At 45.9% G+C, this 22,147-nt stretch overlaps 4 protein-coding genes across 4 annotated transcripts in view; 3 read left to right on the top strand and 1 right to left on the bottom strand.

Moving 5' to 3' along the window:
* POLE2 (DNA polymerase epsilon 2, accessory subunit) overlaps positions 1-346 on the top strand; it is a 30,171-nt gene extending 29,825 nt beyond the window's left edge. Inside the window, exon 19 of the mRNA XM_004436356.3 lies at positions 219-346. Coding sequence (XP_004436413.1) covers positions 219-237 — 19 coding nt within the window. The 3' untranslated portion in view covers positions 238-346. The remainder of the gene's footprint in view (positions 1-218) is intronic.
* An 8,948-nt stretch (positions 347-9,294) lies between these two features.
* DNAAF2 (dynein axonemal assembly factor 2) lies at positions 9,295-16,689 on the top strand. The gene is made up of 3 exons (XM_087422021.1): positions 9,295-11,362; positions 14,950-15,093; positions 15,858-16,689. The coding sequence occupies exons 1-3, from the start codon at positions 9,431-9,433 to the stop codon at positions 16,356-16,358; spliced, it is 2,577 nt and encodes an 858-aa protein (XP_087278147.1). The 5' UTR covers positions 9,295-9,430; the 3' UTR covers positions 16,359-16,689.
* A 1,517-nt stretch (positions 16,690-18,206) lies between these two features.
* Positions 18,207-20,431, bottom strand: MGAT2 (alpha-1,6-mannosyl-glycoprotein 2-beta-N-acetylglucosaminyltransferase). Its single transcript, XM_004436424.3, has one exon. The coding sequence runs from the start codon at positions 20,238-20,240 to the stop codon at positions 18,927-18,929; it is 1,314 nt and encodes a 437-aa protein (XP_004436481.2). The 5' UTR covers positions 20,241-20,431; the 3' UTR covers positions 18,207-18,926.
* Positions 20,432-20,549: 118 nt separating this feature from the next.
* Positions 20,550-21,545, top strand: RPL36AL (ribosomal protein L36a like). Its single transcript, XM_087422070.1, has 2 exons — positions 20,550-20,623; positions 21,107-21,545. Exon 2 carries the CDS (start codon positions 21,138-21,140, stop codon positions 21,456-21,458), a length of 321 nt encoding a protein of 106 aa, XP_087278196.1. The 5' UTR covers positions 20,550-20,623; positions 21,107-21,137; the 3' UTR covers positions 21,459-21,545.
* Positions 21,546-22,147: the final 602 nt, after the last annotated feature.

Raw genomic sequence — 22,147 nt, forward strand, 5'->3', positions numbered from 1 at the left:
AGGCTCATGTATGATTAGGCTGTCTATAAGGATGTATAGTTGCTTCTGGGGAGCAGAAGTAGACTGTGAGACTGACTTATTTTTCACTGTGTCCCCTTTTGAATTTGGAACAATGCAAGTATTCACCTGTTTTTAAAATTAACTAAAACTAAATATTAAGAAATGGACAATAACAGGTCTCTAACCTATTTAATTTTATGAATATTTTCTATTTTCAGCAAACTTCAAGGTTTCTGAGATTCTTAAAGACCATCTGAAGAAGCAAAATTCACCAATTTTCTGTTTAATTTTATATTTTATGTAATTTTGATATTAAGTTACAATAAAATTATGGCAAACTTTAGAATGTTCTGCTTAAATTTGTATTTTATGAAATTTTGATATTAAGTTATAATAAACATGGTATACTTTACAAAGTTTTATAGGAAAAATATTTTCTGCATAGTCTTCTAAGAAAAATATGAAAATATATATAAAATCTAATGATACATTTCCACTCAAAAACTAAAGGTTCATTATTTCTTTTGTTTGTGTGTGAGGAAGATCAGCCCTGAGCTAACATTCATGCCTATCCTCCTCTTTTTTTACTGAGGAAGACTGGCCCTGGGCCAACATCCATGGCCACGGTCCTCCACTTTATATGGGACGCCGCCATAGTATGGCCTGACAAGCGGTGCGTTGGTGCGCGCCCGGGATCCAAACCCGGGCCACCAGCAGCGCAGCTCACGCACTTAACCGCTATGCCATGGGGCCGGCCCAGGTTCATTATTTCTATGCTAGCATACGCTGTCCATTTTTAAGAAAAACACAAATATTTAAAATTTTCTGAATCATTGTTTTAGTCTAGCTTAGGTTTTTATCATCATAAGAGTCCTAACAGTATATTAAGCAATTTTCAAACTGTTCAAATTTCAAGTCACAAATTTATTCTAATCATAGTGAAAACCTTTGTTTCAGGATATTACCATGATAGTTGTTACATAATTACCTTTTGGCACTGGAAATTTAAAAACACACAGTTCCCACAATTTTTACATTTAGAAGACATAAAGTTTACTCAGAAGCAGCTTGTTTTGCTGTTTTGGGTGAAGTCACTCAGCGCCGTCTTCTTCCTTACCTTTTAGTTTATGGCGTTGCAACACAGCCCAGAATCAACCTGGATGACAGGAAGTCTTTAGGTAGAGGTACAAAGAGTGTTTCCTATGCAGGAGTAACCTCAATATTACAAAGAACCTGGGATAGAAGACATTTCTTTCAAAGAAAATTAGCTTTTTGGGGAAGAGATACTGATTAAAAAATTAAAATGACAATTGAAAATTCCTGAAGGAAACTGAATCTGAATGTAGTGATAAGTGAATTAACAGTAAAGGATGAAGTGGCAATTTGAGTTGTGGTTAGAAGATGGAAAATTGGAGGAGAATGTTAGAAGGGGCCTGATGTTAGAAGAGCAAGACTTAGCTTTAATTTTAAGAATAGCCTGGAAAAACTGAAGTTAAAGATGAAATCAAGGCATAAATTCAAAAGCTAATACATTGCTTGGAACAATGTACAATTTGGGTCTTTTTTTTTTTTTTTTTAAAGATTTTTTTTTTTTTATTTATTCATTTTTTTCCCCCCAAAGCCGCAGTAGATAGTTGTATGTCATAGGTTCACATCCCTCTAGTTGCTGTACGTGGGACTCGGCCTCGCGTTGGACGGAGAAGTGGTGCCTCGGGGCGCACCCGGGATCCGAACCCGGGCCGCCAGCATCAGAGCGCGCGCACTTAACCGCTAAGCCACGGAGCCGGCCCTCAATTTGGGTCTTGAGAGTGGTAGTGAAACAGACAGACAAGGTTGTTGGTCCATTTACAGAACCATAGAACTAAATATGAATGATGGTTAGAAAGTTATAAATGGAAACTGGATACCAAGTCTCCCTCATTCAGTCAACAAATACTTGCTTCTATAGTTAAAGATGGGCTTTTTGAGATCTTTTCAGGAACACAATGGCTAGAAAGATAGGGTGCATTTAGGATTCAGCAAGGTGAAGAGAGAGGAAGCAAGGCAGTTAACTAAGAGCAGGCAAGTTGCCAGAACCAGGCAGTAAGTTCCGGAGTGAGATAAGGCAGGAACTAGAGGCGGCTGGGATCAGTAGCATCTGGGAACGAACAGGGAGCAGAAGGCTGCAAGATGGGCAGCGGAGGAGCAGCAGAGACGCCTGTGTTAATCAGCTGAAGCACGGCTGGCCTCAGCGCAGGAATGAGCACGAGGCATTGCCACGTGAAGGTCCCTCAGAGCAGGGGCCAGGCAGCCAGGACAGGAGGGGAGTGGGCACGATTCTCCACTGCGAGAGGAGCCAGCACTGGGGCTCCGTGTGGGGAAACCAGAGGTGGCAGGCGCTGGGCAGACGGGAGCACCCAGCCCAGCCACGGGCACTCAGCAGTCCTGCGCTGTTCTGCTTCAGCCAGGTGTGGCCAGGCAGGAATGCCGGCCTACCTGGCCATTTGTGGGAAATCGGGAGTTTCAGGTAAACCATCCCAATGTGTCAAGCACTGGTGACTAATTTAAATCGCAGTTTGCACCAAAGAGGACATGATTACAGACTGGATGGTGCCCATGAACTGCTTCTCTGCCTTATAAGCACAGGAATTTAATCTTGTGTTTTAAAATATCCCTATTAAATAGTAAGATGAGGTGGGTCCCAATCTACTGTGGAATTCACTGTGACCTCTTGTGGTGGTGACCGCCCAGAGCAGGCAGGCAGAACTGAAACGGAGGTCTCGCGCTGACCCTGTGCCAGCCACATGTTTTCTGTGGAGCCGAGGCCCCACCCGGCGTGTTCACCCTGTGAAGCTCCACTTTCACGGTGCTTGGACTCTCACCTTCATTTTAGACAGGTCTTCTGAATTAAAAAAAGGGGTGGATTGGGAAAGGGGCTTTAAACCACTCCTCTCATTCCTTAAGACCACATTAAATGCTTCCTCTATGAGGGACTAAGTGCTGCTTCTTCACTGTGCAACTTAATCCCCATTACCTTTAATTTATACACGAGGAAAACAGGCACAGGGAGGTTAAGTTGCCCAAGGTCACACAGCTGGTAAGGGCCAGGGCCAAGATGACTCCGGTTATTTGCCTCACCCACATTGTACTGTCTCGCCTCTCTATACCTCCTCACTGAGCAGTAATTCTTACTCCACACTACTGCAGCTATGCAGGATCATTTATCTAGAGCAGCGTTTTAATCTGAGGGTTGAGCTCATCAGAGGGTTAAAATATTAATGGGTCACAGCACAACAGGAACTTCCACTGTATTAAGTATCGTTTCCTGAGAGAGACTGTTGTTTCAGTTATGTGTTAGAACATGCAGCAGCTGGCATGTTCTGTCACAGCTGTCTCACTTGCTGAGGCCTCAGGCCGTCTCCTCTGGACCTCTACTTCTCAAGAGTCCTCTCCTTGCTGGTGTTGAAAAGATCCCAAGTGCAGTGTTTGTGGAAGGATGAGATACAGCAGTTTGCAATGAGGGGTTAATAACTGATAATGGCCCTGAAAGTCTCTTCAATAAGTGGTACTGGGAAAACGGGACAGCCACATGAAAAAAAATGACAGTAGACCATTATCTTACACCATACACAAAAATTAACTCAAAATGGATTAAAGACTAGAATGTAAGACCTGAAACCATAAAACTCCTACAAGAAAACATAAGCAGGGCCGGCCCTGTGGCTTAGTGATTAAGTGCGCGCTCCACTACTGGTGGCCCAGGTTCAGATCCCGGGCGCGCACCAATGCGCCGCTTCTCCGGCCATGCTGAGGCCGCGTCCCACATACAGCAACTAGAAGGATGTGCAACTATGACATACAACTATCTACTGGGGTTTTGGCGGGGGGGGGGGAGGGGGAAGGAGGAGGATTGGCAATAGATGTTAGCTCAGAGCCGGTCTTCCTCAGCAAAAAGAGGAGGATTAGCATGGATGTTAGCTCAGGGCTTATCTTCCTCACCAAAAAAAAAAAAAAAAAAGAAAGAAAAAAGAAAACATAAGCAGTATGCTCTTTGACATTGGTCTTAGCAGCATCTTTCTGAATACCATGTCTCCTTAGGCAAGAGAAAGAATAGAAAAAAAAATGGGACTACATCAAACTAAAAAGCTTCTGCACAGCAAAGGAAACCATCAACAAAATGAAAAGACAACATAATAATTGGGAGAAGATATTTGCAAATCATACATCTGATAAGGGGGTTAATCTCCAAAATATATAAAGAACTCATACATCTCAACAACAAAAAAACTAACAAGCCAATTAAAAAATGGGCAGAGGATCTGAAGAGACATTTTTCCAAAGAAGATATACAGATGGCCAACAGGCACATGAAAAGATGTTCAACATCATTATTAGGGAAATGCAAATCAAAACTACAATGAGATATCACCTCACGCCCATTAGAACGGCTATAAATAACAAGACAAGAAATAACAAGTGTTGGAGAGGATGTGGAGAGAAGGGAACTCTCATACACTGCTGGTGGGAGTGCAAACTGGTGCAGCCACTATGGAAAACAGTATGGAGATTCCTCAAAAAATTAATAGAGCTACCATTTGATCCAGCTATTCCACTGCTGGGTATGTAATTGAAGAACATGAAAACATGAATGTGAAAACATTTGCATACCTATGTTCACTGCAGCATTATTCACAATAGCCAAAACTTGGAAACAACCTGGTACCTATCAATGGATGAATAAATAAAGAAGATATGGTATATGTATACATCTATACACAATTGAATACTACCCAGCCATAAAAGACGAAACTGTGCCATTTGCAACATGGATGGACCTTCAGAGTATTACGCTAAGCAAAATAAGTCAGACAGAGAAAGCTAAATACCTTATGATTTCACTCATAAGTGGAAGACAAAAACAACAAACACACACACAGATACAGAGATTAGACTAGTGGTTACCAGAGGGGAAGGGGGGAGGGAGGAAGGTGAAAGGGGTGATGAGACACGTGTGTGTGGTGATGGATTGTAATTAGTCTTTGGGTGGTGAACATGATGTAATCTACACAGAAATTGAAGTATAATGATGTATACCTGAAATTTATATAGTGTTATAAACCAATGTTACCTTAATAAAACAAATGCAAAAAAATTTTTTTAATAAATAAGTAACTGATAATGGCCCTAATACTCAGTCCTTCTCCCTCAAAGGGTCTTCATATTTTAATAAGGGTAGCCTTTCCTCAATGGATGGATTTTAGGCAACAAATCGTTTGTTTTGGCCACTGGGCTTTTCCACAACTCCATTGTCTTTTCTCAAAGAGCTTCTTCTCGGAAAGGGGATGTCACATGGTAAGAAATTTGGCAAGGTGGAGGGCATGGACCCACCCTTCTTAGAGAATCTAATGAAAGCTAAAGGCTCTCTACTCAGAAAAATCCACATACCTGAACCTATCCCCCCAACCCCTACACACAATCTCAGAGGGTGTTCTCATTTCCAAACAGCTAGGTGTGGTCTGTTGTCATGTGAGTAGTATGATGTATCCATGTTTGCAAACACCTTTTTAAGATGAAACGTGTCCAGAATTTTGAAGTTCAAAGGTAACTTAAAATAAGTCGACAGCTAATCATTGGGTATGTTCATTGACATCAGGGTTATAATACGAAAGGGTGCAATTTTATATATCCCTCACAAGCTTTGAAGATCTTCTAGAACTCATCTCTATGTCTCCAAGCTACTTCAGATGTAAATCTTTAAAGCCCCAGTACACAGTTCTAAGTCCTTCTAAGTTCTTCTACGTGAGCCACCAACACGGCGTGTCGGCCTACAGATGAATGGTGTGATTCTGCCCCCAGGAACCGAACCCAGGCCACAGAAGCGGAGTGTGCCAAACTGTAACCACTAGGCCATCAGGGCCGGCTCAGACAAAAATTTTAATGACCACCAATTCCACCACCAGAGATCATCTGTTAATATTTTGGTATATGTCCTTCCAGATTTTTCTCTATGCTTATTTTTTCCTACAAAAATATTTTGGGATCATACTATACATACTAAATGTGCTTTTTTCTGTACTGTATTATACTCATTCATTAGATATCTGAGGGCCTAATGTTCCAGGTACTGGGAATCCAGTGGTAAACCAGAAGGGCAAGGGCTGCATTTTCATGATCTTACCTTCAAATGGGGCAAGCCACACCCTAAAACAAACAAGAAAATGCCAAATATGAACCACGGTGAAAATAAGAATGACATGGGCAACTTCAGATGGGGTGCTGGAGGCGGGAAGAGGTTGTCACAGGGAGTCAATGATGGTGACACAACTTCTTGAGATTCAAGGGCCCGTGTGCAGGCTGCACAGGAGCAAGACTATTCTGCCATCGGGAATGAGGTATAACGATCCGGGGGGAGAAAATTCGGTGGCGAGTATGGAAAGGGTTAGGGATCAAGGCATGACGGGCCTTGTAGACACAGCAAGGAATGTGGATGTCAGGCGACGGGAAGGTGTTGAGCAGATCTGGTTTTAAAGATCACTAAGACTAGCACGTGGAGACGAGGTCATGAGAAGGGAAGAAGTGAGGAGACCAGTCACGAAGCTACTGCAGAAGTTTGCGACAGAGATGACGTGGTCAAGACCAGACCCGGCAAGAAGTGGGTGTGTTTGGGGAGTGGAAGAGCCGACAGGACCCGGTAACTGAACGGCAGTGCAAGGTAGGGGGAAGAGGAATCAAGGATCACCCGTAGGATTTAAGCCTAAGCGGCTGGGTGGACAGTACTGAGACTGGGGAAATAACAGGTTCGAGAGGGGAGAAGCAAGATTTCCATTTTGAGATGCGTATCCGACATTCAGGCAGAGGTATCTGGCAGGCAGTGGCATGAGTCTAGAGCTCAGGTATGGGATAAAATTTTGGAGTCACTAGTCTCATCCCACATGAGATCCACGAAGGCAATTTTTTTTACAGGTATTTAAAAACTTTTAGATTGAAGTACACGATACATACATAAAAGCCCCCTATTACTAGTGTACATACAGCTTAATGCATTTTCACAAACTGCACACCCTGTTAGCAAGATTAAGAAACGTTACCCTCACCCCAGAAGCTCACTCCTGCCCCCTGCGCATCACAATACCCCACCCCACGCCCCCTTCACAATCATCAGCCTGATTTTTCACCGATTTATTTGCCAAGTTTTGTCTATTATATAACAGAATCATAGGGTATGTACTAGTTTGCACCTGGTTTCTTTCACACATTGTTAGTGATCCATCCACATTGTTCCTTCATGTCCATTGTGTGGATATACACATTGTATTTATCCATTCTACCACTGATGGGAATTTGGGTAGTTTCCACTATTGGTGTATTACAAATAGTGCTGTTATGAATATACGAATTTTAGCATATGTCTTTTGATAGGGATATGTACGTGATTCTGTTGGGTGTATATCTAAGAGTAGAATTTCTTGGTCATAAAGTATACATTATATTCAACAGCAATTTTCCAAAGCGACTGGCCCAATATGCACTCCAGCATCTGAGAGTGCCAGCTGCCTCACATCCTTGGAGCACGACGACTGTCCTGCTCCTTCCTTACCTACCTGTACAGCAGGTGCACCGAGTGTGCCACAGACAGCCGGGAAAAGAACCCACCTGAGCACAGATGGCAGTTAAAGCTGTGGGCTTGAAGATCATCTTGGAGGAAATATGATTAGCTAAGAGGGCTAATGAACGAGACCTGGGTGACCCCTACATTTAGAGAAGGGGGAGAAGAGGAGCAAGCAGAGGAGGAAAAGGGGAAGCACGGAGTTCTATAAACCAAGAGAAAATGTGTCTCAAGGGGGGCAGTCAATCGCTTTGCATGCTGCCAGGAGATCCTAACCTAAGAGGAAGGCAGAGGCTGGAAAAGGAGAGGAGTCAGGAGTTCTAATTTTGGTCATTTCAAGCCTGAGGAGTTTATGCGTTAAATCATTCAAATGGAGACCTAAAATGGGCAGCTGGAGTTTAGACCCTGACAGATGAATCTGGTATTTGTGAGTGTAAATATACCTGCGAAGGAGACAATGTAAATGGAGAATGGATGGGGTCACAGCCTTGAGGTGTTTCCACTTAGAAGTTGAATCGAGGTAAACACCTGCAAAGCAGACCACACGGCGTCGATGTCTGATGAACTAGGAGAGAAACCTGGAAAGTGTCTTGTCATAGAGTAATGCCAACAACAATTGTAGTAAATGTTGCTGAGAGTTGCAACAAAATGAGCACTGGATTTAACAACTACTCCAGTCAATGAACTTGCTTCTGCAACATCACTTTGAAGGGCTGCACAGAATCCCATTTGCATGGCTGTATCAAAATCTGCTTGGGCCGGCCTGTGGTTTAGTGGTTAAGTGTGCGCGCTCTGCTGCTGGCAGCCAAGGTTTGATCCCAGGCGTGCACCGACACACCGCTTGTCCAGCCATGCTGAGGCCGCGTCCCACATACAGCAACTAGAAGGATGTGCAGCTATGACCTACAACTATCTGCTGAGGCTTTGGGGGAAAAAATAAATAATTAAAGAAAAAAAAATCTGCTCAACCAGTCCCACTGTTGAATCCTTCCATTCTTCCCCAACCTTTAGAATCATACATAATGTTGCCTTGAGCATGCTGTTGGAGTTGGAATTGCTGGATCAATAAAGTATTACATTCTAAAGGCTTTGATACAGCTACCAAACGAGTCTTGAGAAACGCTTTACTAACTTCTAGCACCACCCCAAGGAGGTACAATATGTGACTGTAATAACAGCCTTTGCCATTTGGATAGGTGGTATGTGGTATCTTATATTTGCATTTTATTAGTGGTAAAGTCATTATGTTTATCGATCACTGGTTATTTATGAACAGCCTGCCGAGATGTCTTGCTCAAATGAGAGTTGTTGCAGGGCAAAATGTATGGAGACATATCCACAAGACTGAAATGTTGGTTTAGCAATGTGAAAAAAGCAGATCAACTCCAGCTTGAATCCCAGCCTGTGAATACACTAGCTGTGTGACCTTGGTTAGGTAACTTCTCAGGTCCCATCTTGTCTGTGAAAGGAGGATCAAGCCCACCTTGAAGTGTTGTGAACAATGCCGGATATTACAATTATGATGATGGTTATTCTGCAGAAGTACCTGCACCATGTCACAAGAATCTAAAAAACGCGGGATGCAGCATAGTTGGTGGGTCTGAAGTTGCTACTAAGTCTACGCTGGCCTTTGCACCGTCCCTCCCCGCCTCCTGCCCCTCCTCCCTCCCGGGTGCTGGCGGTGTCCCCACGGCAACCAGCACGCGCTGCCCACGCTCAGCTCTCCGCCGGCGGTTGCGGTTACGGAACCGGCCGCCGCACTCTCCGGACAAGCGGCTCCGAGGGGCACCCACCCCCCAGTCCGGGACCCATCTCCCGCGGCCGAGGGCCGGAGCCGCGGGCAGCATGGCCAGGGCGGCAGCCTCTTCGGCGCTGGAGGACTTGGACCTGAGCGCAGAGGAGGTTCAGCGGCTCACCTCGGCCTTCCGGGACCCGGAGTTCCGGCGAATGTTCTCCGAGTACGCCGAGGAGCTCACGGACCCGGAGAACCGGCGGCGCTACGAGGCGGAGGTCACGGCGCTGGAGCGGGAGCGCGGCGTGGCCGTGCGGTTCGTGCACCCGGAGCCGGGCCACGTGCTGCGCACCAGCCTGGACGGGGCGCGGCGCGGCTTCGTGAACGTGTGCAGCAACCCGCTGGTGGGCGCGCCCCGCGGCCGGCCCGACGGCCAGTGGTCGCTGCCCTACAGCCTGGCGCCGGGCCGCGAGTACCTGGGGCGCCGCGGCGGCCGCTACACCGTCTACGACGTGGTCTTCCACCCGCGCGCGCTGGCGCTGGCCCGGCGCCACGAGCGCTTCCGCCGCATGCTGGACGCCGCGGCCCTGGACGCCGTGGAGACGCAGTGCGGCGTGAAGCTAGACCGCACCAACGCCAGGACCCTCAAGATCAAGTACAAGGGCACCCCAGAGGCCGCAGTGCTGCGCACGCCCCTGCCCGGGGCCGGCCCGGCGCGGCCCGACGGGGAGCCGGAGGGACCCCTCCCCGGCCTGCCCTACCCCTACCCGCCGCCGGCCCCGCGCCCGGCCGCCCGGGGCCCCGCGCCCGCCCCTCCGGCCGCCGGCCCGCCGCACACACCCACCGAGCCCCGCTACAGCGTGGTGCAGCGCCACCACGTGGACCTGCAGGACTACCGCTGCGCCCGCGACTCGGCCCCCGGGCCCGTGCCCCACGAGCTGGTGGTCACCATCGAGCTGCCGCTGCTGCGCTCGGCCGAGCAGGCGGCGCTGGAGGTGACGGGGCGGCTGCTGAGCTTGGACTCCAGGGCCCCCGACTACCGCCTGCGCCTCTCGCTCCCCTACCCCGTGGACGACAGCCGCGGCACGGCGCACTTCCACCGGGCCCGCCGGCAGCTGGTGGTCACGCTGCCCGTCGTGCGCCCCGCCCCGCGCCCCGCGCCGCCGGAAGAGCCTGCCCGCGCGCCCGGAACTGACGGACGGGGGCCGGAGGAGGAGGAGGAGCAGGAGGAAGAGGAGGAGCAGAGGGGGGAGCGGGAGGAGCAGGATCATCGAGAGGAGGAGGAGCAGCAGCGGGAGGAGCGTGGGGAGCAGCGGGGGGAGCAGGAGCAGCGGGAGGAGGAGCTGGAGGAGGCGCAGGAGGAGGAGCGGGGAGAGCACCGAGAGGAGCAGGAGGAGCGAGAGGAGGAGCGGGGAGAGCAGCGGGAGGAGCAGGAGCAGCGAGAGGAGGAGGAGCTGCAGGAGGAGCGAGAGGAGCAGGAGGAGGAGCGGGGAGAGCAGCGGGAGGAGCAGGAGCAGCGAGAGGAGGAGCGGGAGCAGCAGCGCGAGGAGCGGGGCCCAGGCGGGCCGGCAGTGTGGACTCCGGCCGTCGGGGAGGAGCCGCCCCCCGGCGCTCCATCCAGGGCCTTGGGCAGGGGCTCCGGTGCAGGAGGAGGAGACGCGCGCGGGGCCCGGGCAGGCGCGGCCGGGGAGCCCCCGGGTGCGGCCATGGGTGGTCCCGGGACCGCCCGCCGGGAGCCCGTGTGTCCCCCTTCACGGTGCAGGCAGAACGAGGAGTCCGTGACTCTGCTGGTGCAGGTGCCTCGGATCCAGCCGCAGAGTCTCCACGGGGACCTGAGCCCCCTGGGGTACCAGTTGCGCTTCTCCACCCGAGACTCGGCTTCCTACGCCTTGGTTCTGCGCTTTGCTCCGGAAAACACGTTGGGCCCCCGGGAGCCCGTGGTCAGCGTGTCCCTCGACAACGCGGTGATAGAGCTGGCCAAGGCTCCAGAGTGCCGCGGGCACTGGACGGCCTGGTGGTACGGCTTAAACAGCGATTCTTTGGAGGTAACGGTCCTTGCTAGAGTCTTAGCGTTTGAAATATTCCGTCCCACTTTAGATTTGCTGTTACGGGCGTTCTCAGTTTATCCCAAACGCAGCGTTTTCCATTGTAACTTCTGGTAGTGACTCGAAATTGGTGCACGTGATGAAACGTGCCAGCGCGCGTTAGACGACCATCGACCAAAAGCTGACGCGCGTGCCCTCGGTGGGCGGGTGTCACATCTTAGCCGCCCTTCACGCGCTGGTCTCCCCGGAGTGACCCCCGGGGTCACTCTGCAGTTGTGGGCCGGAAGTCGAGGTGCTTTCCTCTGGGGAGAAGGGCCGTCTTTTGAGTCGTATTCTCTGAGGGGCTCGTGACCCACATAGGTTTGTGGGGCACTCCATTGTGGCCATATTCTAAGTTGGTAAATAACGTTTTCCGACTTTAGAAGGTACATTTACTTCCGGAGAGCAAATGTGACCCAGCCGGCGCCACGCAGTTCTTACGTGGGAAAACGGACTCAGACCCCAGGGGTGAACTAGATCCCTTGCCCTTTGGGCCACATGGTGCTGCCGACATATAGTCGCTGACAGGGGTGGGGTGTCCTCTGGTGGGCGTTATATATTACATTGAAATCGCCTCTTTTTGAGTCTGTTTTAATTTACTTGAGGTCTCCACCAGTATTTGGCACAATGGCCGGCAGGTAACAGTGTAATATAAACGGTTGTTCAACTGAACAGCATCAACACCAGCTACGCCTCTTCTGGGCGAATGCTCTAGAACCGGGGCTGCGCTGACCTAGTTTACTTAGATACATGCGATAGGATATAATTCGGATGAATAACGTAGTGTGTCCTGTTGTAGTTGCTACTATACTTTTTAGGTTATTGAGGTTCTTGAATTTCAGATTCAATACTCCAGTACTGTTGGCAAATATTGAAAAAAAACCACTTAAAATTTGAAGTTCTAAAGAACTTTTTAATCTCATAAATAAACAATTGGTGTGGTTGAGGTTTGTATCAATGTTACATGTAATTTTTTTTTAGCTTTTTTAACATATTCAAGGGTTAAATTCCCAGAAATACTAGTTGCACAGATTATATATTAAAAATTAAGTTTTTGGCCTTGGGCTTTAACCTGCTAGAAATTTTCACTTCTTCCCATTGTTTTTCTAGAAATTTGCTAAGTTACATTTATATTTTATGAGGGTTATCTAATGTGAGAAGTGGTTAATTTGAAACCCTCCAAAAATGGTAAAATAAATAGCCAGGGCTGTGTAAGATGCTTTGTGAGGATATAAAATATGAAATTGACTATCTGTTTATGTCATCAGAAGGGAGAAATTTAGGAAAGGGCAGTCATTTTCCTGTAATTGTTTTAATAAATGTGAAAATAACTCACAATGTGGGAAAAAAGCTCTACAGACAGTTGAGAGAATACTAAAGAATATATTTTAATCTGACTTTCTAGTATGCTAACATTATTTTAACAGAAACTAGATGAAAATGGGATTAGGGCAACTGTGTTTTATATCTGAAGCCTGAAATAAATGTATAATTCATTAATCATCACATTTGTTAAGGCTGATAGAACCATAATGTTCAATTTTTTTCTTTATATTTCTTTGGACCAGGGTCTAAGGATTAAAGTAAATTTTTAAAAAATCACGAGAGTGGGGTATGTGGCGTAATGGTTAAGTTCACCTGCTTTGCTTTGGTGGCCTGGGGTTCGCAGGTTCGGACGCCGGCCACGGACCTATGCACCATTTATCAAGCCATGCTGTGGCAGGCATCCCACATTAAAGTAGAGGAGGATGGGCACGGATCTTAGCCCAGGACCAATCTTCCTCAGCAAAAAGAGGAGGATTGGCAACAGATGTGAGCTCAGGTCTAATTTGCCTCACACACACACAAAATCACAAGAGTGGTGGGTGGGTAGACATATAATATATAATGATTATATTATATGCATTATATGAAAATAATTATCATGTAAAGAGACTGATTTGTTGCTGTCAAGGTCAGAATTGTTATTTTACACAAAAACAAGTACAAAATATATTTATATAAGCCTTAAAAATTCACTGGGAATTTTCCTAGAGCTTTAGGACCACTGAAATAAGTATAGTAAAATCAGTCATTATAGAATGAGAAGGCAAGTTTATGCAAATCCTTTGTATTTTAATCATAACCATTTCCATTATAAATATTATTTTTCCTTGGGTTACCTAAAGACTAAGCTATTGGTGTATTTTTTGCAGTTAATGTGTAAATCTCTTTCACATGAACCTTAGAAATGCTTTTGATGGGGGTGTTTCTATAATACAGTGTTATTCTGTTCACAAGTTTAAATAATGTTTAATAGAACAGAACTTGAAACTTCTTTCTTATCCCCCCTCATTAATGAATTGTGACTAAATAATTCATTATGTGGCTAATTATGTGAAGTAATTCAATTGTGACTGTTCATTATGACTAATGAATTGTGTTTATCTATAATTATAAAATCTGTGAATATGAAAGTACAGAGGAAAATACTTTTATTTTGGGCAACAATGACCTGATTTTATGAATTTTAAATATGGTTATTCCTTCAACACCCTAACTATAAACCTGTATTCACCTGACATGAATATGAACACACCGCTTTGTGTTTAGGATTCTGGTGAAAGTGATTTTTGCATTTTTTAACAGTAGTTTGGAAATCTTTTTCCACGTCAGCATCTTGAAATCTACCTCATTCCTATAAATAGCTATATGCTAGTGTCACACTGGACTATCTCAACACTTAAAACAGAATATACTTCTCTTAAATAAAATATTATACTGGGCTCTTACCTGGTCACAAAATTTGAATAGCTCCTGTCATGAATATTTCTTAGTGGACTCATTAGGAAGTGTTCTAAAATTAACATTTTATAGCTGGGACTGCATTTATAGCCCTAAAGGTGATGTTATTCTTATATTAAGAGAAAAAAAAAGAAAATATCATTTGTAAGTAAGATTATCTAGGAGAGAAAACATACCTCCCATTTAATAGAGACCTAGAAAAGGAACTGAGACTTTTTTCTTTTAGGGTCTTTTCCTATATTTGTGTGTATTCTTGCTATTCTTTTTTTGTGTGTGTGTGAGGAAGATCAGCCCTGAGCTAACATCCATGCTAATCCTCCTCTTTTTGCTGAGGAAGACCGGCTCTGAGCTAACATCTATTGCCAATCCTCCTCCTTTTTTCCCCCAAAGCCCCAGTAGACAGTTGTATATCATAGTTGCACATCCTTCTAGTTGCTGTATGTGGGACTCGGCCTCAGCACGGCCGGAGAAGCAGTGAGTCGGTGAGCGCCCGGGGTTCTGAACCCCAGGCTGCCAGTAGCAGAGCACGCGCACTTAACCACTAAGCCACGGGGCCGGCCCATGTATTCTTGCTATTCTTATTGCTCTGTACAATACTCAGAGAAAAAATGTCTTTCTTTTGCTAAGATAGCACAGGAATAACATTAAAATAAACATTTTAAAAGTGTAATCCTGAACTGTGAGAACTTTTATGAACTAGTTTTAGATAAAACTGTGTCAAGTATGATGTGTAAGGCAGAATATTTTTTCTCTTTTTATTTTAGGAAAGGTTGTTTGTCAATGAAGAAAATGTTAATAAAGTTCTTGAAGAGGTCCTGAGTTCCCCATCCACACAGACAGACCCCCTAATTCCACCATTAATCGAAGTTCTTCAGGTCACTGAGAGCAAGATTCAAATTCACGCAAAGGTAAAGACCTCGTGGGCTTTACAGATCAGTGATGTAGGACGAGGTTAAAGGCTAACAAATAACTTAATTCTTGATGTTGTAACTTTAAACTAAATATGGGTAATGGCTGGGAAGAGTGATGTTAAGAGGAGAAAAGACTTCTTTGTATATATTTTACTAAGCCCTACACACTCTGCAATTCATTTTCACGTATTATCTCATTTAATCTCCAATAACTGTCCAATGAGGGATAGAGAGAAACTAGCATTTGGGAAGTTTGAGTCTTTGTGACTCTCAAACCATGGCAACTATGTCTGTCATACAGTTTGTTCATTCTTTCTGGTTAAACCTTAAGTTTGGTTATTTTTAGTCTTCAATATTGAACACAGAAATAATTTAGTAACCAGCACAACTGACTTATATATAAATTGGGGGAAGAGTGGCTCTGAAGAATCACAGAAATTCAAGAATGCCCTTATAAGAATGACTGCTGAAGGACTTTGTAGGACAGGTTAAAGGGTTTGTAGGCCAGGATTACTTTATCCTGAAGGAGAGGAGGAGTCATTGAAAGGAGTTAATCAGAGAATGAATGCCAGGTTTGCATTAAGCAATGACTGGCAGCATCTGGAGGATGACTTTAAAGGGCAAGCCCCCAGGAAGCCTATCAGCAGGTCTGCAAGTCATTCCCTCACAACTTTTTTAAAAAAATCTTATTTCCAGAGGGTACTAAAATTTAATTTTCTATTTGTTTCAAAGAACTATTAATGTTGTTTCCCTTGACACAGTTGCAAGAATGTAGTAACTCTGAGCAGCTTCATGACAACGAAAGAGTCAATGAAGGAAGTCACCTAACTGAAAAAGAAAGTACAGAACATCCTCCCACCTCAGCGGCTGATTCTGATTCATCTAGAGCACAAGTGCTGGAAACAGACAGCTGTGGTTCAGCTGCACGCTTGCAACAAGAGTCTCTTGGTATTTCTCAAATGTTATTTGGAAAGTCTCAGCAACCCGAGTCAAAAAAGGAACCTGAATTTATAAGACAAAAAGGTGTTCTTTACTCAAATGAGGAAAAAGATAATTTAAAAGAACCAGTAATAACTGAAGAGGAAGAGTTAGACGGAGATCACCTATCTTCATTAGTGAACAAAACTACATTTCACGATAGATCTGGTTTTGACCACATAAAGGAAACCAATATGCAGGATGGTAGTGTGCAGATTATTAACGATCATGTGACTCACTGTGCATTCAGTGTTCAGAATTCTCTGCTATATGACTTGGATTAATTCTATATAATTTTAGAATTTATAAAAAAGTTTTGGACTTACATTAGATTCTTTCTGTTAACTACTATCTTAAAACTAAAGGTATTCAAGAAAGTATAAAATTACAATTTGCAATTTTGATTCTAATGGGGAAGTTGGAGATATTTTTTTGCATGTAGAGTTTATACAAAGCTTCCTTAATTATGGGGATAAGTTTTGTGATTCCTCTGAAAGATGTGAATTTTTTCCAATGGGGAGTTAAACATTTAGTGTTAATACAACCTATATATATTTAATTCTGTGTTGATTTTGGCTTCTTTTTACCATTATTTTAATAAAATTTCAAAATAAATATTCACTAAGTTGTGTGTCACAAAAAGTAATTCTCAAGAATGCAATTAACTAGGAATATGAGTGTGTGCGGGGGGCTAGAATCTCAAAACTATGCATTTATAAATCTCACTGAATAGGAGGTATTGATGCTTGAAATAGATTCTTAGAGAGGAAAGAACTTTACTAACCAATATTAACGATCCAAACAATTACACTATAAATAACACTGAATGAAATTTAGTATTTTTGCCTCAACTCTGTATTCTACTCTTTTCCTATATCTGTCACACAAATTATATGTATAATACAGGTTGTTATTTAGTAATGACTGCAAATTCAACTTTTTAAAAGAAGTTTTTGGAAGTTGCTATTACAATATTAAAACCTCTTGGTTTTATAAAATACATTTATGAATTTCAGGACAGTTAAAAAATCTGGGAATTTGCTCTCATAGGAAAATTGTCTTCAATTGTCTTTTATTACATGAAAATAACAACAGAAAAAGCTGGTGTTTTCTAATCAATTTCACACCTAAAAGAGGGCAGCAGATAATGTATCTAACAGTTGCTAAGTTATTAATTTTGTGGAACAGTATTTTTGAGGCCAGGAGAAAATTCTAATAGATTTTTTCTCACGAAAACTTTTAGTACAGATTTTTAGTACAACATGAAAGGAAATGTAGAAAGGAAAATATCTGATGTAATCGCTGACCCCAAGGCCATGAGCTGATCCATTTCTGTTCCAAACGTGGCTACTAACTCAAACCACTGGTCTTATCTTAGTCCTGGAAATTACCCAATTGTCCTTCGAACTGCGGAGGTCAGATCAGAGCACCAAAAGCTGGTACGAAGTCTGGCAATGCATCCTGATTTACATTTACAACCCCGATCAAATCTGGACCCAGACTGGGTTGTGAGGGCAGTACAAACGGAGCTCACAAAGCCAGAGAACTACCTGCTCCATCTCAGATGACCATGTGCATTTTTCAACCATAACATGAATCTTAATTGATGCAATCATTTTGAGACTGTCCATTTAACACAATTTTCTTAGACTGAAATGACTAATTGTGGTACCTACACAAATTAGTCTGAGTAATTTCTGGTTGAATGCAATTATATACTGTTAAGGAAAACTTCTATGTTAAATATAGAGTAAATTTCAAGCCTGTTTCCTATTATTTACTGTGTCCTTTTAAAAAGCATTTCAGTTAAAATAAAGCTGGCACTAGAACATGCTTCACTTCAGCATGACTGAACTTTGTATCTTGTCTGGCTTTTGAAAACAATTCAGGCTGTATTTCACTTGACACAGTAGCTTTTTATTGTTCATTATCTATGCCTGGCTAATCTCAAAGCCAGTTTCTTCTAAAGGGAATAATGCGTTGTCAAGAGCTGGGTTTTCTTTATTTCAGACTCAGTTATACAATATGCAGAGAGTAAATATGAAAATGTAATTTTAAAACTTCTAGAATGGCTTTACTGAATTCTGGTGTAAAGAGTAAACAAAATTTATTCTGAAAAATGACTAGGAATCTTTTTATGCAAAAATGAGTATTTATTTTGGCAGCACTAAAAGAAAAAACAAAACCACTGTATTTCTACATTGAGGTGAAAACAGTGTCTAAACTTTCTTATCAATCAAATACATTCCACAAGAAACTGCGTTCTATGAAGGTTCCAAAGCACAGGCAAATCTTAACAATACAGGAATCTGTAATACTGAAAATAACTGTTCTGACAGGGTGTTTAACAAATATCACCTTTGAATTATAAAACCAGTGAAGCAATCCCTTCCTAGTAACTGTCAAGTGTGAGACTGGGCTTATACCATGAATACTCTGACAATTTCACTGTAATACTTTTTACTGCTATGACAATTTTAAGTAAATTTTGCTGCACTTAAAATAAGTTTTGAAAGTGGAAAAGAGTACAAAGTTCCAGATAGAAAGATTAATAGATGCAATTTAAATAAAATTTACCCCTTTCTCTCTCTCTCTTGTTCTCATTAACAATAATGATTTCCTGTAGCAAATACAGATTGAGCTTTAAAACGTTAACTCCCAAAATGAAAACTTGTGTTTTAAATCTTAATCAGACGTAAAAGGAAAAAACTATTATATTTGGACATCTTTTACAAGAAATTTTTTTTTTGTATTAAAGCAGAAACCAGTTCCTAAACCCTTTTATTCACTTGTATGTTTGGACAAATATCAAAAATAGAAGACTGTCACTTTTGCTTCGTACTTGTGATTTTTCACTGCAGTCTTCTATAACTTTTACAGAGTTCATGGTCCCTAATATCTCCCCACCCTCCATTTTTCCTAGGTGGGGAAATGGCTGCCATAAACTTCTCACTGACAACTAGAGTTTCTGGAAACAGGTACTGTTTGTTATTATTTAAGAGTGACTCGATTTGGGCACTCTGGGTGGACGGTCTACAGGTTTGCTTGTGGTGCATACCACAGTCTCCAGCATGAAAAATCCTAGGAGCTTGAGGAACCAGCACTTTCCAGAATTTTGGAAGACAAGATACAGTCAAATATTGAAGAGTCCAGTCCCAGTTATAATCATCATAAGTACAGAAAGCGTCTGTGCACTCGATGAGTTTCTGATACGCATCCCGGGTCAAGGCTAGACCCATATTGTGCTCTGTGGATTTCCAAGTTTTCACATCCACCTTGTCAGCAATGCCATGGAAGCTGCGACTGGCAGTATAGGTCCCCAGGGACAGCACATCACACTCCGGACACTCTTGCTGCTTCAGGTTCCACATCTGTTTGAACACGTGGTAAAAGTCCGGGGCTAAGTAGTGATCCTCCTCCAGGAAGACTACGAGGCCAGCATAGTCGCGAAGGACCTTGACCCTCTCCCACACGAAGTGCAGCTTCCACCACCAGTGGTGCTTGGTTTGGGAGAACTTGGCCTCCCGGTAGTGGCCGAAGGAGTCGGGGTACTCGGCGTTAATGCAGCCCATCCTCAGAGCCGCGTTCTTCTTCAGGTCCCGGGGGCAGTCCCTGGGGTCGCTGCCCGGAAACTCGTGGGGGTACAGCTGGATGCTGAAAGGAAAGAAGATCTGCAGGACCGGGCAGAAGTCCACCGCGGCGATGAGCCGGTTGATCTCGGCCGACCAGACGTCGTGGCTGAAGATGACGAGCACGTCGCTGATGCCGCGGGCCCTCCGCAGGGAGCGCAGCAGCAGGCTCAGGTACTCGGGCCGGTCGTGCACCTGCACCACCAGCACCAGCTCGCGGGGCGCCCAGGCGCGGCCCGCGTTCCGCAGCGGCTGGTCGAAGTTGCGCTGGTACACCAGCGCGCGGTAGCGCAGCGTCACGTTGTCCGCCTCGGGCTGCGGCGCGCCGGGCACGGGCGGCGCGGCCGAGTCGTTGGCGGCCCGGCGGGCGCCCGCGGGCTCGGCGCGGTCCCCGCGGACGGCGCGCGCGGGCTCGGCGTCCGGCGGCGGGGCCTCGCCCCTGCGGCGGCGGCCGGCGCCGCTCCAGAGCACCAGGCCGCAGGCGGCCAGCGCGAGCGCCAGGCCGAGCACCTTCCGCTTGTACACGCGCAGCCGCATGGTCCCGGCGGGCGCGGACCTCTGCTGGGCGGCCGGCCGGCCCCGCTCACCGCGCCGCCCGCGCTCCGCTCATGCCGCTCGCCGCTCTAGCAGCCGCGGCCCGCGGCCCCGGCCCCCTCCATCCGCGCGGCCGCGCCGTTACCTGCGCCGCCAACGGCCCCGCGTCCTCCGCGCGCTCATCGCCGCGGCCGTCCGACCCCGCGACTGGCCCGCGGGCGCCGCGGTCGGGCCACCCCCCTCGGCCCGGCGCTCGGCGCCGCCAGGACACGTCGGAGACGCCCATTGGCCCGCCGCCCTGTCGCTCAGGCTCGGCGCCCACTTCCGCTTCCTCTTCCCTTCCGGTGAGGCGCGTGCAGTGCGGAGTGGCGCGGACTCTGGTGCTGGTGAGCTGAGGGCGGGCGCGGCGGGCCCCGCGGCAGACGGGGGCGCGGGGCCGGGACGGACGGGCCCGCGTGGGGGGAGGGGGGACGGCCGGCGGGAAGGGAGCGGCTTCTTCTCAGGAGGGGCCCGCGCATGGCGGCCGCGGGGCCGGGCGCGCTCGTAAGGACACGTCAGCCTGCGGCGCGGGCGGCGCGGGGACCGGCGGGCGTGGCGGGGCTGTGCGCGGGCGCCCGGGCCGGCGGGAGCGGGGCCGGAGAGGAGCCCCGGCCTTTCTGCCGCGCCGCCCGTCACCGAGCCTCGTCCTGCGAGCGCCGCCGGTTTACCCCGAGGCGTGCCTGTGTGCGCGTTAACTCGTGGAAGGGAGCGCCGCGTGGCTTCCCACGTTACTGACTGACGCAGTGGGATTTTCCCAGAAATACTTACGTGGGCTGTTAGTTTTCACAACGTTTAACGTTTCCCGCCGTATATTTTAAATATTTTGCCAGTTTTCGTCGTGTGGTCAGCCCTACTGCAAAGATGGTCAACGTGCCTAAAACCCGAAGGACTTTCTGTAAGAAGTGTGGGAAGCACCAGCCTCACAAAGTGACCCAGTACAAGAAGGGCAAGGATTCCCTGTACGCGCAGGGGAAGAGGCGCTACGACCGCAAGCAGAGTGGCTACGGGGGGCAGACGAAGCCCATCTTCCGGAAGAAGGCCAAGACCACGAAGAAGATTGTGCTGAGGCTTGAGTGCGTGGAGCCCAACTGCAGGTCCAAGAGGATGCTGGCCATCAAGAGATGCAAGCATTTTGAACTGGGAGGAGATAAGAAGAGGAAGGGCCAAGTGATCCAGTTCTAAGCTTTGAGATTCTTCTCTTATTTTTGAGAGGAAGAGGTTGAAGCCATAGAAAAATTACCTGTATGAAAATAAATGTTGATAGTCTTACTCAAGTCTTTTGTGTTTTTTGAAATATAAATAGAATGGCATACTTAATGTGCTTCTAAATTAAGGAAATAGTAAATTATTTGTAGGTGAATTAAGGTTTGTCCTCGTCTCAATTTCTCATTTAAATGTAGTTCCACAAGAATTGGAATTTTGTATTTATTCATAAAGAAGACAGGAGTCCTCCCTCAAACTTTACAACTGGGTTATGGAGATATATAGCAGGGAAAAAAAACTGAGACTTCACTTTTTTCTGGTCGATTTCAAATATATGTGTTGGGTGAATTCATAATCATGAGGGATGAACTGCTGGGAAAGGTCTCAATCAAATTTTGAAAAGTAAATGAAGAGGATAAACCAGGCCTGTATATAGCACACAGGGTGAGGCAGAGGATCCAAGTTGGGGAATAAGAAGAGCTGACTTGTTGCAAATTGTGCTGTCCGGCAGGGACCACTAGCCACACGTGGCTAATGCCTATCCTATTGGACAATACAGATACAGAACATTTCTGTCAGTTTTTTTGGACACTAGTTTTAGACTGTGGTCTTGAAGGAAAAAAATTGACGACTTATAACTACAAAAAGTTCTAAAGCTAGTCATGAGT

The sequence above is a fragment of the Ceratotherium simum genome, chromosome 3 (genome assembly GCF_057802395.1).
Source record: "Ceratotherium simum simum isolate JZ-2026a chromosome 3, ASM5780239v1, whole genome shotgun sequence".
NCBI lineage: Eukaryota > Metazoa > Chordata > Mammalia > Perissodactyla > Rhinocerotidae > Ceratotherium > Ceratotherium simum.